Source organism: Dromiciops gliroides, chromosome 5 (genome assembly GCF_019393635.1).
Source record: "Dromiciops gliroides isolate mDroGli1 chromosome 5, mDroGli1.pri, whole genome shotgun sequence".
In the NCBI taxonomy this organism is placed as follows: domain Eukaryota; kingdom Metazoa; phylum Chordata; class Mammalia; order Microbiotheria; family Microbiotheriidae; genus Dromiciops; species Dromiciops gliroides.
The window spans coordinates 105508953-105525848 of NC_057865.1; the positions used below are offsets into that span (position 1 = coordinate 105508953).

Below are 16896 nucleotides of genomic sequence, written 5' to 3' on the forward strand. Positions count from 1 at the left end.
ACAGAAGAAGGAGGGAGCTCCCCATGATTGGACTCAAAGTGATTGTGCAGATTCTGACAGAAAACAGATGTGCTTATCTGGGGCAAAGTGAAGACAGGGTGTTTTATTCACAGGCCTGGTTCTCAGCCTGTTTCACTGCTAACCCTAGGGTCTCATTTACTTTTCTCTCCTTCTTATCTCTCCTTTGCATGTCTATCCTCTTCCTGGTGTCTGTTTTCACTCCGTTCTCCTCCTGCCTGTCTTTCTGGCTCAGACTGTCTGTCCCTTTGTCATTTAACTTGTCTAGAGGTTTTCTGACATACCTTCCAGATTCTCCCTTCTCCACTCCCTGCCCCTGCTGCCTTCAAGGACACACCAACTGAGTGTCAGGGATGCCTGGGGTTACAACCTAGCTGGGTATTCAGTATCTACCTCATTTTGTTCCTCTCTCCATCCTTTTCTGTGTCTTTCTCTTTGACTTCCTTTACATCTGTGTTCTCTAGGGCTATACATCTTGCTAGGGCTGGTTCCTGCCATGTTGACAGCATCCTTGTCCTCTCTGTACAAGGGCAGAAAGACTGCTGGAATAATCGAGCTTGTGGGCTGTCCTGGATGTGAGATTATCCAGGACAGAGAGACAAAGGTCTCAAGTAGAAAGAGTTTACAGCATCCCTTGCTCATCCATGCTAGTGTTGCTTTTTCTGAAATAAAGACAGTTTCCCTGTGTCCAGCTGAAATCTGTCCTGCTTCAATTGGGCTCTCGTCCTCTCATTTGGTCTATCAGATGTGAAGCGATTTGTGCTTTGCCTACACTTACACAGACAGATGAACAGCCTCTAAAACACTGGCTGCTTTGGGAACATGCCGTAAGGCTCATTCTCGTCTGGGCTGCTGTAGAAGACAAGAAACTCATGGGAAAAGTGGGGAAACAGAAAACGAGGGTGGGACTGATAGTTGGTCACCAAACCCTGTGCTGGCCCTGCCCAGCCTAAATAACTAAAGATATAGATCAATTGGATCTCTGAAGTCAGCAGAATTGGGTCTGAATATTTGACTCTGATACTTGCTTAGTGACCTTGGGTGCCTAACCCTCTCTGGGCCTCGTTTCCTCACCTGTAAAATGATCCTAGATGATCTCTAAGATCTTTTCCATCTCTAAATCTGTGCCACTATGATCTATCCTCTTGCCCATCTCCATCCCATCAGGAAGGTCTTCCCTCCCTGGCGGATTCTTTTATGAAGGCAAACAAGGCCATCCTTTGTCCTAATTCTTACCTAGCTTTTTTTTTTTTTTAATTTTTTTTTTGGTGAGGCAATGGGGTTAAGTGACTTGCCCAGGGTCACACAGCCAGTAAGTGTCAAGTGTCCGAGGCCGGACCTGAACTCAGGTCCTCCTGAATCCAGGGCCAGTGCTCTATCCTCTGCGCCACCTAGCTGCCCCTCTTACCTAGCTTTTAATTAGTGAATGGATGCTGCCCGAGACAGACTGAGACCTGGGAAAGACCTTAGCTTAAAAAGGCCGAGGTCCCCCACTGCATCTGGAGCCATCACCAGTCGTCCTGACCTATGACTCTGATCACTCAGGAGGAGAGAGTGAGGCTGATGACTCTGCATAGCCCTGCCTCACTTAAATCCAATTTGCTTCCGAGTCATGACATCACCTCCCGTGGGGTCCTCTTCAAGAACAAAGGATGAACAACCACCACCACCACCACTACCCATCAGAAGAAGGGAAGCTTCTTGTGGGAAAGGAGCATTGTTCACTTTGTAGTTTCAGCCCCTAATTTAGGGGCTGATTCAACATGTTTTGTTTTGTCTTGGCTTGTGATTTCATTGGACTTCCCAGGTGAGGAAATCCCTCTTCTCTAGGGCAGATTTACAACAGTTCTGCAATATCTAGTCTCAGTTGTCTGTGGCATGGAGATGTTAACTGACTTATCCAGGATCATACAGCCAGCATGCATTAGAGGTAGCACTTGAACTCAGGTCTTCAAGGTCCCAAGGCTTTCTCTCTGTCCACTATTCACTAAGCCACAGTGCCTCTCCTGCCTGGCACCTAGAAGCTACTTAATAAATGCTTGATGAGTGGAGTTGAAGAATAAAACAGGGGTCCAACTCCTCCATCATTTCCAAGGCTCTACTCCTTTCCTTTCTAACCTCCAACAGCAGCTAAGGCCTGAACAGCGGAAATAAGATGCTGACAGACAGCTGGTGGGTGAGTGCTCTCTTCCCTTGGAAAGGGACCTATGTCTTCTGCCTGAAGTCCTGGAAGCTAGCCTTAAATCCCATCTATGATTCATAGAAGCAGCCCTAGCCTTGTCCCTGGCCCCAGGCCTTTAGACATCTATTTTAAACTCCTTGGCACAGGGCTGGTGGGGACATTAGACAGGAGCTTCTGTCACAGAGGCTTGTCTGAGGCATCCCTGGAGACCGAGTGGCTGAAGCTGTGTCTATCTCCTCCCCTAGCAGTCAAGCTGATCCTAGTGCTCCTCTCACCCACCCACCTCAGCTCTCAGAGGCCTCCTAAATGGCTCTTAGGTCTTTCTAGAACAAATGTCCTCAACCTGGGGTCCATGACCTTGTCTTTAAAATGTTTTGAGAGCTATATTTTTGATTTCTTTGGCTTCCTTTGGAATCCTCTGTATTTTATGTTATGCCATTTTAAAAACATTTTTATGAGGAGGGCCCCCCAGGACTCACCACGATGTTTCCCATGTTACAAAAATGTTAAGAACCCCTGACCTTGAAACTTACCTAAACTAATAACTACTGAGGATGAGATTCGGCCCTTCAGCAGCTGTAGACCGGGGAGAGGCTTTTTGGGGATCTCTGGGACGGAAGGGGAGATTCGGGCAAACTATTTCCATTTATTCCCACAATACAAAGAAAATTATTTCTGCCTCTGGATAGGAAAGGTTCTTGGTTTAATCATGACATAAAAATAAACCTAAATATGCACACTGGTAAAAATAGGTGTCTTATTCACCCACTGGCCATGATTCGGGGGGAAAAATATTTACCTTTTAACATCTGCACTGCATTTAGAAAATTTTGAGCCAAGTTTTCTTAGTACTTGAATGGCTCTACCTTGACATAAGTAGCACTGCATTCTTGCTTTTCTCAGATTAGCTCCTTGTTTGAACCAGTACTCCACTTCATAAAAGGAGAAGCCCCAGGCAATCTCAATAATTGGATCTTCAGCATCCCTTTTCCTCTAGGAAGCCATTCGGATAATAGTTATAGAGCTTGCAGACTGATTCTGCAACCTGAGGGTTGGAGACTTTGGCTGATAGAAACCCTCAGAATTGGGGAGAACGACCTCCTTCTCAACTCCTCCTCTATCAGGAACATGAAAAAGGAGGGCTTGCTTCCCTTCAAGTCTTTGCAAGGATGCAGTTTCCGTCTTTGGAGTTGGGACTGGGTGGGTGGGGGTGTGTGTTGGTGAGCCCTAATTGCTTATATTTTCAAGGGCTTCTAAGTTCAACTCTGGAGACAAAAATGTTCTGAACACGTGTCAATAAAGCCTCCTCATCCCCTAGTTCCTGGTATCTTTGCCCTACCCAATTCTCTGCTCCTCAGGCATAGAAGGATGAAGTTGCTCCCTCAAGGTTCCCTCTCATTCTCCCACACATAGCAATTGACCTCTGATTTCTAACTTTTAGTCAATGCCCTAACTATTAAACCACACTTCCTCCCATTACTAATCCCCATGAGCCACCCAGTCTTGAAGAAAGCTCTTTTCCAAGCTATATCCCGAGAAGCACAGCTGAATACAAAGACATTTAGAGCCTCTTGCCCTATTTAGTCATTTTCCTCACTGTAATCAGGCCCTTAAATACAAGCAGGCATTTCGACATTAAGCTGTGGGAACATCCAGGATGAAGTCATTTCCTTTACTACCCCAAAGTACTCAGCCATGAGGTTGTTCTTCTGTGCTCTTAGGCAATTCAAAGCAACAAATATTACTGAACACCTACTATGTGCTGGAGCTGTACAAGGGAATTAAAATCTCAGATGAAAATAATAATAGCTCATGTTTATACTTATGTTTGCATTTGACCACATCCTTTCCTCACAAGACTGATGGGGCTGGGGAGAAGTATGTAGTATATCAGAGACTATTCCGACTCCCATGGATTTTTGAAGATACATTTGTGGTTAGAGCAATAGTCTTAGTGTAATGAAAACACGAGTTTAAATTCTGCCTTACTCGCTGTGTGATTGTGGGCAAGTCACTTGGTCTCTTTGACTCAGTTTCCTCATCTGCAAAGTGGGGATAGTAAGAGCCCTCTATCTTGGAGAGTCATTGTGAGGATTGAAATGAGATAACACATGTAAAGCTCTTTGCAAACTCTAAAGCACTATGGAAATGGGGGCAGCTAGGTGGCGCAGAGGATAAAGCACTGGCCCTGGATTCAGGAGGACCTGAGTTCAAATCCGACCTCAGACCCTTGATACTTACTAGCTGTGTGTCCCTGAGCAAGTCACTTATCCCTCATTGCCCCACAAAAAAGTGCTATGGAAATGCTAGCCATTATTATTGCTAGATTCTCTACATTGAAAGATGGCAGCATTTATTAAGTGCCAACGATGAGCTACACACTGAGCTAAGTGTGGAGGATATGAAAACAAGATAGTCCTCACTCCCAAGGAACTTACATTCTAATAAGGGAAGGTGGAAAGTGTAAAGGAGGCATTGATTCTGGTTGGAGGTGGTGGTAGAGGAGGGGGCAGGTGAGGCAGAGGAGGAAAGTGAATTCAAGGCCTGTCCTCCTTAGGATTTGGAAATCCTAGGCAGAGACTGGACAGGCAGTGGGTGTGGGGAAGGAACAAACCAGAACAGACATATAGAACTAGTCAACAGTTGATTGAGTTTCAAGTCAAGGTTCACTTATATTTCATCTTGTGCTGTGCTATCTACATCAGTTCTGGAGTTGTACCCAGCATATGGGGCAGATTCCTTTGAGTTGGTATTTGGGGAGAACCATCCCCAAAGAATCTGGCTCTGACCCCACTGTTTTGGAGGAAGGGGAAGGAGAAGAGGAAGGAGGCAGACCCTAGAATAGACAATCCATTCATGGAAACAGTTGTTGGGAGAGAAGGAGCGGCGTGTCTCTTCTTCTTCCTCTCCCTTCCTTGATTAGCTAATAACCTCTTACTCTCTCTTCAAGCCTGTCTTTCCTCCAACCTTTCATAGGGAGGTTATGCCTCAAATTCTTTATATATAAAACAAGTATTGTAATGCTTGTGTTCCCTACATCCTAAAAGGTAGGGTATCATGCTAGATACAGAGCTGTTCTAGAAACTGGGAAGATCTGGGTTCAAATGTGACCCATGCTGGCTGCATGACCTCTGGCCAACTCACTTAATCTTTCTGTATTCTAGGCAACTCTAGAATAATAAGTTGTAGAGAAGGTACCAACCTGCATTGGCAGAAGAAGTTTCCTCACAAGGGAACCCTGTACCCATGAAATAATTAGTTGAGTTCCTTTTTCCCTCATTACATCACAGCATTGTCACAAGGATCAGAAGCAGTTTAATTCAACAGGCACCAAGAGCCTACTATGAGCAATTAGTGCTTTAATAAGCGACTTCTTATCTCAGCAACACATACTAAAATACTTTACCTGTTCTTCAGCTTGCTTGTCTCGGAGAGCAATCACATTCCTAACGACTTTATTAAAAAAGGCACTCAGTTCATCTCTGTTCTTGTTGGGCAAAACTCGGGCCAATGGGATCATAATGGACGGAAATGCCACTTGAGAGAGAAAAACAAAGGGAGCTGTGAAAATGGGGGAAAATGAGCTGGGACTGTTTTCTGTCAAAGATACCTGGGAGTTGATTGTAGCCATGTACACTATCAACAGAAGCACTGGCCAGAAACTTCCTTGCTGCTTAAATCAAAGTTACCAAATTCACTAGGTAAATAAGGATTGCATTTGGAAGCCAGAAGCTTTAACACATTGTAGTAAGGTAGAAAGAGGCTCTGGAGTCAGATCTGGGTTCAGATCTTGTCTCTGATTTTTACTATTTGTGTGACCTTGAGGCAACTAGGTGGGGTAGTGGATAGAGTGATGGACCTGAGTCAGGAAGACCTGAGTTTAAATTCAACCTCAGATACTAGTTATGTGACCTTGGACAAGTTACTTACAGACCGTCTGCCTCAGTTTCCTCATGTATAAAAAGGGGGCAAAAATAGCACCCACCTCCCAGAGCTGTTGTGAGGAACAAATGAAATAACGTGTAAAGTACTTTGCAAGGCTGAAAGTGCTCTATAAGTGCTAACAATGATTGAATCTGCCTGGGCCTCAGTTTCCTTGTCTGTTAAATGAGATGGTGGAACTGGAATTTCACTGAGGTCTCTTCTAGCTCTCAATCTATGATTCTGTGATCCTGTTAAGAAACCAGTCTAATTCATTCACTGTGGAGTCACTTTCCCCAGGGAGCTGTGATTGCCTCCTTCTGTTAATAAAGTCAAGAGAGGCTGCGGTTGTGGAGGTAGGGTGCCTCCCTTCATGACTGACTAGTCCCTTAGATGGGTCTAGACCTCCTGTTCTATCCCCAAACTCAGCACACTCTGTGGGCTCTGCATCAAGGCTACATCTCCTTGCAAAGAGCAGAAGAGAAAGAGTTGAAATCCTTACATTCCACCCAGGAGCTAGGAGAAGCATCACAGATGATATTACTTGGTCTGAAGGTGGCTACCACATTGCCCTGCCTGAGTTCACAATGGTCCTGGAAGAAGTGTCTCCAAGTCAGGCCACCCCAATGCATAGTATAGTGCAAAGGATGCTGGTCTTGGAATCAGAAAACATGGATCTGAGTCTCAGCTCTGGCAGTTTACTAACTCTATGACCTTGGAAAGAATCACTTAAACCTCTTGGAGGTTTGGTTTTATAATCTGTAAAATGAGGTTCAAGAAAACTTATACCACTTATGCAGCCTCAGTTTCCCCATTTGTGAAATTCACCAGGTGTTCTCCAGATAATACTCATATTACCTCCTTCATAGGGTCATGTGGGAGGAAAGTGCTTTGTAAACCTAAAATATTTTCTTACTGTGAGGAAGGGTGGCATCACTGGTCTTGGGCATTCTAGAGCACTGTGGTTAATGGGGCAGGAGAGCAGGTCCAAGTCAGGCTCCAAATGTGAACCCAGGCTTGGTCACATCCTGAGGGTGAGGGAATGCAAGGAAGAGTTGAGGCCGAGGGCAGAGGCATGTCCCTCAGCACCTAAAACTTCAGTGTGGGGCTTGCTGTAGGTGGTGACAGCTCCACAGAAAATCTGGACCAGAAAAAATGTGAATTGAACTAAGACATGTATGAAATTGATCAGAATGGACAGAACTGACGGTAATGGAGAGAAATAAGATATTTTAATGTTACTGTAAAAGGTAGGAGATTGAAAAGGGATGGGGGGGTAGGGAATGAGAAATAAATTTTAAAACAAAAATCAATGAAACTACACCCAATCCTCCACAGAGTAGGGGATCCATTTGTCACCCTAACTACTTTTCTTCCAATAAAAATGGTGGCTTGGAAATCTACAGAAGTCCTGCTCTGATGCTTCATGGTGGTGTGAAAGCAGCCTTGGGATTTTTGAGGCTATGGTAGGGGAGACCAAGCTCTCAGAGGTCCTACCAAGCTGTAAAGGCTTCAAGAATTAGATCAGCAATGGATTTGTATGCCCATTGTCCAAGGACTAGCCTAACTAATTCAGAGAAGCTTGTCACCACGTTGGCCACAAGACGATGTTTTGTTTTGGTCATCGAAGCCCATGTACTAAATCAAAGAGGGGCTGAGATCTGAATCATTTGGAAGATCCCCAGTGATGAGATCACAGATTCTTGAAAGATTGAAGTAAGTCCGTGAGGAAGAGTAGGAGAAAACCCCCCAAAAGCCCCCAAAATCATGGACTGGAAGTCTGAAGATTGGAATTCTGGTCCTTTGCCACTCTTGGTGTGACACTAGGGATGTTATTATTGCCAATTGGGGGCTTGTTTTCCTCATTTCTAAAAAGGGAATGGACTTTAGAGTAGTTGAATTTTAAGGGTTCTTCTAGTACTTCAAAACTTTACCTGGCAGGTGAAGTTTTGCAGAAAAAGTGGGCTATGCATTAGGACCAAAGAGGGGATAAGACATGTTTCAAAAGCACAAAGAAGGCGTGACCTGGGAACAATAAAAAGCTTTACTTGGTTGGATTAAGGGGAGTCACAAGAAATGAAATCAGGGAGAAAATGAAAGGGTCTGCCAAAAATTGGTTCTAGGGCAGCAAGGCAGATAGAGCCCTGGGTCTGGAGTCAGGAAGACCTGAGTTCAAATACAGCCTCAGACACTTCCAAGTTCTGTGACCATTGGCAAGTCTCTTAACCCTGTTAAGAATTCAGTTCCTCATCTGGAACATGAGCTGGAGGAAGAAATGGCAAACCACTCCAATCTCTTTGACAAGAAAACCTCCAATGTGGTCATGAAGAGTTGGACATGACTGAAATGACTGAACAACAACAGAGCCAGTAGTCACCCTTCTCAAAATCTTGCATTGGAATATTTAAAGTAGTATAGTACAGGTGGAGGGCAAGTAAATAGAAAGTCATGTCCACAAAGTTAATGAAAGACTTTACCCCTTTATCTCTCATTGGAAAGCCAGTGAAACAACAATCGATTCCACGTCCAGCACTCTATCCACTGCTCCATGTAATCTCACCACTAATCAGAGCTCAGTGGGAGGAATACATTTTGGTGACCAGATAAAATTGAAGAATAGGGGGCAGCTAGGTGGTGCAGTGGATAAAGCACTGGCCCTGGATTCAGGAGGACCTGAGTTCAAATCCATCCTCAGACACTTGACACTTACTAGCTGTGTGAACCTGGGCAAGTCACTTAACCCTCATTGCCCTGCAAAAAAAACCCAAAAAACCCCCAAAAACAAACAAACAAAAAAAGAATTGAAGAACGGCTAACCTCCCCAAAGAACTATCACAGGACAAGACAATCACAACAGACTTCAGAGGTCACCCCAACCTTTGATTTACTCTTTATATATCATATGTACATAGTTATCCGTGTGTTGTCTCCTTTAGACTGTGAGTTGCTTCAGGGCAGGAACCATGCTTTTGCCTTTCCTGGTATCCCCAGCCCTTAGCACAAAGCTGGTGCATAGTAAGCTCTTGATGAATGTTTGCTGACTGACTGGACGGGGCACCCCTGGAAGGGGATAGATACCCTTCGACAAGGGATCATGCAGCCTTAGCCAGATGACCTGAGAAGTGCATTCAATTTCTGGACAGCCCTGTTGGTAGGAAGTTTTTCCCATGTGTCCAAACTAAACTTTGCTGCTTCATCTTTCCCATCTGTGATGCCTAATTCTGTCCCAGGGGCTGAGTCTAATCCCTTTCCTAAAAAATGTGAAGATGGTTATCTTGTCTCCCCCTCAATCTTTTCTGAATTTAAACATTCCAGTTCTTCAGCTGTCCCTCAGGTATTTTCCAGGTGGTTTGTTGAATCACTTGCAGTTTGTGCACTTTCCCAAGAGATGTAGGAGGACTCCTAGAAACCAGCTGCCCTGAAAAGTGTCTCCTTCCCATGCCACCTTAGCTCATCTTACCCTCTTCAGAAGTTATACTTAAGGGGCAGCTAGGTGGTGCAGTGATAGAGAGCACCGGCCCGGAATTAAGAGGACCTGAGTTCAAATCCAGCCTCAGACCCTTGACACTTACTAGCTGTGTGACCCTGGGCAAGTCACTTAACCCCAATTGCCTCACCAAAAAAAAAAAAAGAAGTTATACTTACAAATTAAAATCAGAACAAATTTTGGAATGGAGAATTTAAAGAAACTCCTGCAGTGCTTCACAAAGGGATCATCAGGGGTCTTCTGGGAGTCCACTTGGAATCCAAAGGCCACACTGGCAACCACGTCAAGAGTGTAACAACCGTAGCACCTACAGAGTACAACAGCCAGAGTACTCATGGTCCATAAGGAAAACTTCCAACCTCCACGGTCTACAGAGTGGGTGTTAATGCTGTATAAGCCCCTGAACTAAGAGGGGAGCTGCCAAACTCACACAACCTTTCCCCTTCACAGCGAGTTTAACACTTGTAAAGGCTGGGGGTGGGAGGGAAGCAGCAATAAGAGACATCTCTTCGCACTAGAGCACACTCCGGGAAAAAAAAGCCCCAAGAACATATGGATTGTATTATGGAAAACATACCGTGGTCTAGAAATAAATAGAAGGAAAGGCTTCCCTTTGCAGGGAGTCCTGCAGAAAATATCAGTCCTTGGGTTCTGTCTGAATTCTACCACTCAATTGACCATTTAAAAAAATGTCCCCCCAGCCATCTCAGCTAATGAATTCTGCATAAGCAATCAGGAGGCTCTGGTCTGGTGGTAAAATGTCTGAGAACACCTGTGCTTGGTTTATGCCTTTCTTGATGAAAATGGTTGATTCAATGCTGCCATTTAGGTGTGTGCTTTGTGTTTTCTCTGTCAGATATTCAGAGTAAAATAACACTTCATTTATATGGCATCCTCTTGGGGAAAGGAGGTGTTCCACATAAGCAAACTTTCCAGACAACCCAAGCTTTAAGGGGCAATAATTTTAGTGCCGTGACTTTTTCATTTGAACCATTTTTGATTAAATCTTTTGAAAATATGTCATTTTGGCTTTAGTAAACAGAATATGTAGAATGTAATCTACCTTTTGTAGGAAACGACTCTTGCTCCAGCTCAATTAGCAAACATTTATTAAGAACTTTTGGAGGCAGCTAGGTGGCACAGTGGATAAAGCACCGGCCCTGGATTCAGGAGGACCTGAGTTCAAATCCAGTCTCAGACACTTGACACTTACTAGCTGTGTGACCCTAGGCAAGCCACTTAACCCTCATTGCCCCGGAAAAAAAAAAAAAAGAACTTGCCATGTGCCAAACACAGTACTTAAGCACTGGAGGTTCAGAGAAGAGCAAAAAAGAAATGAGAAAAAAAAGTCCCGCCCTCAAGCAGATTCCACTCTAACGGGGAAGAGAGGTACGTATGTATGTATGTATGTATATATATATATATACACACACACACACACACACACACATATACAAGCTATCTAATGATAATGACTACTAATAAGAGCGAACATCCATATAGCACTCTACAGTTTCAAAATGCTTTACAATAGTGTCTCATTTGGATGGTCACCTGAGAGGGAAAGACTCAGCAGCCTGCAGAAAGTGTGTTTGGGGAGAGTCTTGAACATTAGGTGATTCCCAAAGTCCCTTCCAGAGCCAAGATTCTATCCTTTAAAAACAATTATTCCAAGGCTCCTTATGAATATTGTTTATTATTTAAGACTGTGACACGGTGATGCCAGTAGGAACTATTGCGAAGCAGAGGTGTCAAGCTGCCTGCAAACCCTCCTGAGGGCATTTAAGCCGGATTAAAACATCCGTGGAAATATTTAACAAAAGTAATAAAAACACACTAGAACAGAGATAGTGTAAATTTGTAGTTTTCTATGTTAATGTGGACTGTGCACAGATCCTCATGTGCCATTTTGTGCCCTTCCCCCCATTTCTAGTTGAGTTTGACGGGACTGTTGAGTGCCCAGGTGTTTACCCTTACACTCAATTGCCCCAGACACCTGGATTCTGACCATTCTATCCCCTTCTGTAAAAGGGCTGTGGGGGTTAGAAAGACAGGAAATACAGACTATGGTTACTTTCATCTCTTCCCTCCATGGTATTTGTCACTTCTCAGTGGCTGTACTTCTAATCTACTCCACACTGAAATTTAGGGTTGCCAGGGGAAACCAGAAAGTGAGGTTGTTAAATCACTAACTTTAATTGGATGGCCTAAGGGTGACTCTACAAATCTCCTGTGGAGTAAATTGTAGAGGGTTCACGATAGCTCTTACTCCAGGCTTTGAGGCTTTCTTCACTTTCTTCTGGGTTCCAGACTCTGTTCTAGGCAGCTGCAGGGTTTCAGGATCCCAATCCCTGTCAAGCTGAGACTTCCTGCCTAAGTAGGCAGCCATGCCCCCTTTCCCTGCCCCCACTTTGTTTAGATGGGCTTCGTGTTCTTAGTTGGTGGACTGTTTCCTCATAGGTCAGCCTAGTCATCCATCCGTTCAGTCATTTATCGCGGCTCTTTTTGAACTTGCTTTCCTTCTCTACTTTCCTGGTCATGAGGTAATTGTCCAGCAATTATGCACAGTTACAAGAAGTGGCAATTCATTTGGAGAAATGTTATTCCTCATCCCCCATAGCCTGACCTTACCTCTGGATATCAAAAGCTTCCCCAGACTCTCCATAAGGCTTCAAGTGAGTCAATAGAAGATCACAGGCTTGGCTGATTAAGGGAATCACCTGGAAAAGAAGAAAATCAAGTATAATTAAGCACTCTGTACAGTGAATGGACCTAAATTAGCTAGGAATGAAGAGGTCTGTAGTGCTCCCTACATTGACTGTTATTTTCAAGTATGTAATTGCCAAGCAAAAATCTTTCAGCAAAGGCCCAATAAAAGACCTCCTTGGGATAAGGTTTTGATTCTCTCTTCCTTCCTGTTCCTCCTTTCTTCTTCTCTTTGCCCTTTTCTTTTTGATCCTTCTGTCTCCCTTTGCTCTTTTGTTCTGGGCCAGGACAATGGAGTACAAGCTTGATTTTTCTGAAATAATAACCTTGTGATAAAGCACTAGCCCTGGATTCAGGAGGACCTGAGTTCAAATCCGGCCTCAGACACTTTACATTTACTAGCTGTGTGATCCTGGGCAAGTCACTTAACCCTCATTGCCCTGCAAACAAAACAAACGAAAAGAAATAATCTTGCGTTTATATAGCATTTTATGGTTTGTAAAGCACTTAGTTGCTCTGATCCTCATTCTATGTACAACAAGTGCATAAATACTAAATAGAAAATAAATACATGGCAATACAGATAGAATCTCAAGAGGGATAGAACCCAGATGATTGGGGTAGGAAGGGAATTGGAAGTGTAGGTGGTGGTAGGCTGTGTTTTGAAGGAAGCTAGAGATGTTAGTAAGCAGAGTGAGGCGGATGGGCATCCAGACGTGGAGAGCACCTGTGCTAAGACCCAGAGAGAGGGGATGGGATGTCCCATATAGGGAAAAGCAAGAAGGACTGTTTGACCAGAGCAGAGCATGTGAAAGATGGATCAATAGGAAATAAGACTGGAAAGAACAGTGGGAACCAGAGCGTAAAGACCTTTCAAATCCCAGGCTCAGGATTTTGTAGTTTATCCTAGATGCAATAAGAGGCTACTAAAGATTTTCGAGTAGGGGATTAACATGTCAGGTCTGTGTTTTAGGAGTATTCATTTGGTAGTTGTATAGAAGATGGATTGGTAAGGAGGGGTCTGGAGTCAGGAAAATTAATTCAATTTAAAAAGTATTGGTTAAGTGCCTCCTATGTAATCAATAAACTACATAAAATAAACCATAACAAACTAAATAAAAAACGTAGTCAATAAACATTTATTAAGTGCCTACTATGTGCAGGGGAACACTATAGGAGGAGCCAGGTTGCACAATGGATAAAACACCAGGCCTCGAGTCAAGAGGACCTGAGGCCAAATCCTGCCTCAGACACTAGCTGTGGGACCCTGGGCAAGTCACTTAACCCTGTTTGCCTCAGTTTCCTCATCTGTTAAATGAGCCGGAGAGGGAAATGACAGACCACTCCAATATCTTTGCGAATAAAACCCCAAATAGGATCACAAAGATTCAGACACAACTGAAAAATGACTGAACAACATGTACCAGGCACTGTGCTAAGCACTGGGAATGCAAAAAATGAAAAAGAAAGATAGTCCCCACGCTCAAGGTGCTAGAAGTCCAGTGGGGAAAGACAATATGCAAAAGAAAGCTGAAAACCTGTGCTAGTTGCTGGGGACAGAGAGATAAAAATGATCAGTTACTGCCCTCAAAAAGCTTCCACTCTTTGTAGTAGTTCTATTGAGAGGCAATGAGGGCTCAGGTAGAATCTTAGGGAGTGAAGAGAAGGGGAAGGCTGTAAGAAGCCGAGGCAGCTAGTTGGCATTAGTAGATAGAGCTCTAGGCAGCTAGGAATCAGGAGTCTTCATTTAAACCTTATCTAGACACTTAGTATTACTAGCTGTCACAAAGACAACTAGGTGGCACAGACTCTGGGCCTGGAGTTAGGAAGACCTGAGTTCAAATCTGGACTCAGATACTTATGAAATTTGTGACCCCAGGTGAGTCATTTAACAGCTGTCTGCCTCAGTTTCCTCAACTGTAAAATGAGGATTGCAATAGTACCTACCTCCCAGGGTTGTTGTGAGAATCAAATAAGATCATATGTATTGGATATCTTTACAAACCTTAAATCACTATATAAATACTGTTATTATTATTGAGGTAGGATTACAAGGCTTGAGAAATTACTAGATATGTGGAGGTGACTGAGAGGGTAAAGACAAAGCTAACTCCAAGACTGAAGTAATGGGAGTAATTTTTCATACAATGTCAATAGAAGATCTAACATTCGTCAACCTCTACAACCTATATTGGATTTGAATTCAAATCCAACAAACATTTATTTATTAAGCACTTATTAAGGCACCAGACAAAAACTAATTAGGCCCTGCCCTCAAAAATCTTACATTCTCTTGGAGGAAGGTTAAGGGGAGGTGATGTGATGTGATGTGGTGTGGTGTGGTGTGTGTGTGTGTGTGTGTGTTTGTGTATGTGTGTAAAATGTACAAGATAAGTAAATACAAGTTAAATAGAAGAAAGAGAACTAAGGTGACCAGGAGAATCTTTATGGAGGAGGTGGTACCTGAGCTGGGCTCTTAAAGAAGGTTTTGAGAGGCAGAGTGAAGGAGGTAATGACTTCTGGCCATGGAAGACATACCTGTGCAAATGAGTGGGGCTTTGGAAATGGACTGTTGAGTTTCAGGGACAGTTAATCATCCATTTTGGATGGAACATAGAACTTGTAAAGCGGAAATAGTGTGAAATGAGGGTGGGAAAATAGAACAGATAGGAGCAAGATTATGGAGGGCCTTGAGGTAAGACTGAAGAATGTGTATTTTATCTTAGATACAAGGAAGGATACCAATGACGAGGGTTTACTATAGCCTCTTCATCCTGGTGCCTTAGAGCCATGCCTTGGAAATTGGCAAATGCTCTGAATCTGAGCTTTATCTATTGCTTTGTTGATTTTCTAGACTTAAGAAAGTGATGGAGGGGGCAGGTAGGTGACAGAGTTGATAAAGTACCGGCCCAGGATTCAGGAGGACCCAAGTTCAAATCCAGCCTCAGACACTTGACACTTACTAGCTATGTGACCTTGGGCAAGTCACTTAACCCTCATTTCCCCACAAAAAAGAAAGAAAGAAAGAAAGTGATGGAGAAAATGTTTAAAAATGCAAATTAAATTTAAAAGTGTGATATGAGCCTATATTTCTATCCCCAGAAAGCTGGTTGTTAAACATTTACCAGCAAACCATCACCATTCACAGTTTTTGAGCAGGGAACTGACATGATGCAACCCAAGCCCAAACTTTTGTCAGCTGTATAGAGCAGTAGTGTCAACTGGCATAAAACAGGGTCCACTAAACTGTATAAAAGGATCTCTGAAGGAGCACATTGATGTAGAAAACCACAAGTTAACATTGTCTATGCTCTGTTGTATTTTATTATTTTATTAAATATTCCCGGACTACATTTTTATCATTTTTTTTTCCTGTGGGGCAATGAGGGTTAAATGACTTGCCCAGAGTCACACAGCTAGTAAATGTCCAGTGTCTGAAGCTGGTTTTGGTTTTGAACTCCGGTCCTCCTGAATCCAGGGCCAGTGCTTTATCCACTGCGCCACCTAGCTGCCCCCCCCCATTACATTTTAATCTGGTTTGGGCTGCACTTGGGAGTGTGTTAAATACATTATCTATGTTTTATATTGTATTTTTATTTGCTTGTTAAATATTTCCCAATTACATTTAAATCTGGTTTGGGCTTCATTTGTGAGTGTTATGGGCTTCACTGCATGCTGCTGCTGGAGTGCCTTTGATGTCTCTGCTGTAGAGTGTGGTTTAGAGAGGGTGAGACTGGAAGCAGAGGAATCTATTAGGCAACTAATAGAATAGTCTGGGTGAGAGGTGATAAAGACCTGAACTTGGTTAGCAGCCATGTGAGTGGAGAGAAGGGGACACATTTAAATGACGATGCAGAGATGGAATTGAGAAGACTTGGCAACCAATTTGATATGGTGGAATGAGGAAGAATGAAGAGCAAAGGCTGAATCCAAGGTTACGCCTGGGAGAATGATGGTATTCTCAAAAGAGATAGAACAAGTATGGGAAGTATTAAGGAAAGTTTATGAGCTCCATCCTAGCTGCCAGTTTCTACTTTAACCTACATAAATCCCATGGAATTATGTAAAAAGAGGAAAGAAGGAAGGCTTTGAGGGAAGTATTGTACAATACTTCAGTGGTAGAGGTGGGGGAGAAGGGAACAAGCATTTATTAAGTTCCCACTATGTCCAGCCTATGCTAAATATGCTAAATGCTTTATAGATATTATCTCATCTAACCAATGGATTCATTGTCACGATGCAGATCACAACTCACTCATCAAAATATAAGTTCCTCAGTGCCTAGCCAAGTGTCCGTAACACAGTAGTATATAATATATGCTTGTTGATTGGTTTATCGATGCCTTTTCCTCCTATATGATTCTGGTCATGTTTCTTCCATAAACCCCCCATAAATCTACCAATGTACTATAGCCTCTCATCCAGTTCTTTTAATATTTAATGGACACCAATGTGACAGTCAGACTCTCAGTCTATTTTTATCTCTGGATCTTGCTACATCCACTTCCTTATCTGGTCACGCATGTCATGAATAGTATCTTTTATGCCACTTCTCATCTATAAGTTCTTTTTTGGCAATACA

The 16896-nt window shown here is 43.3% G+C and overlaps 1 protein-coding gene across 1 annotated transcript in view; it reads right to left on the reverse strand.

Moving 5' to 3' along the window:
• Positions 1-16896, reverse strand: part of TBXAS1 (thromboxane A synthase 1) — a 245680-nt gene that overhangs the window by 117496 nt on the left and 111288 nt on the right. Inside the window, 3 exon segments of the mRNA XM_043966165.1 lie at positions 5607-5737; positions 9767-9915; positions 12240-12328. Coding sequence (XP_043822100.1) covers positions 5607-5737; positions 9767-9915; positions 12240-12328 — 369 coding nt within the window.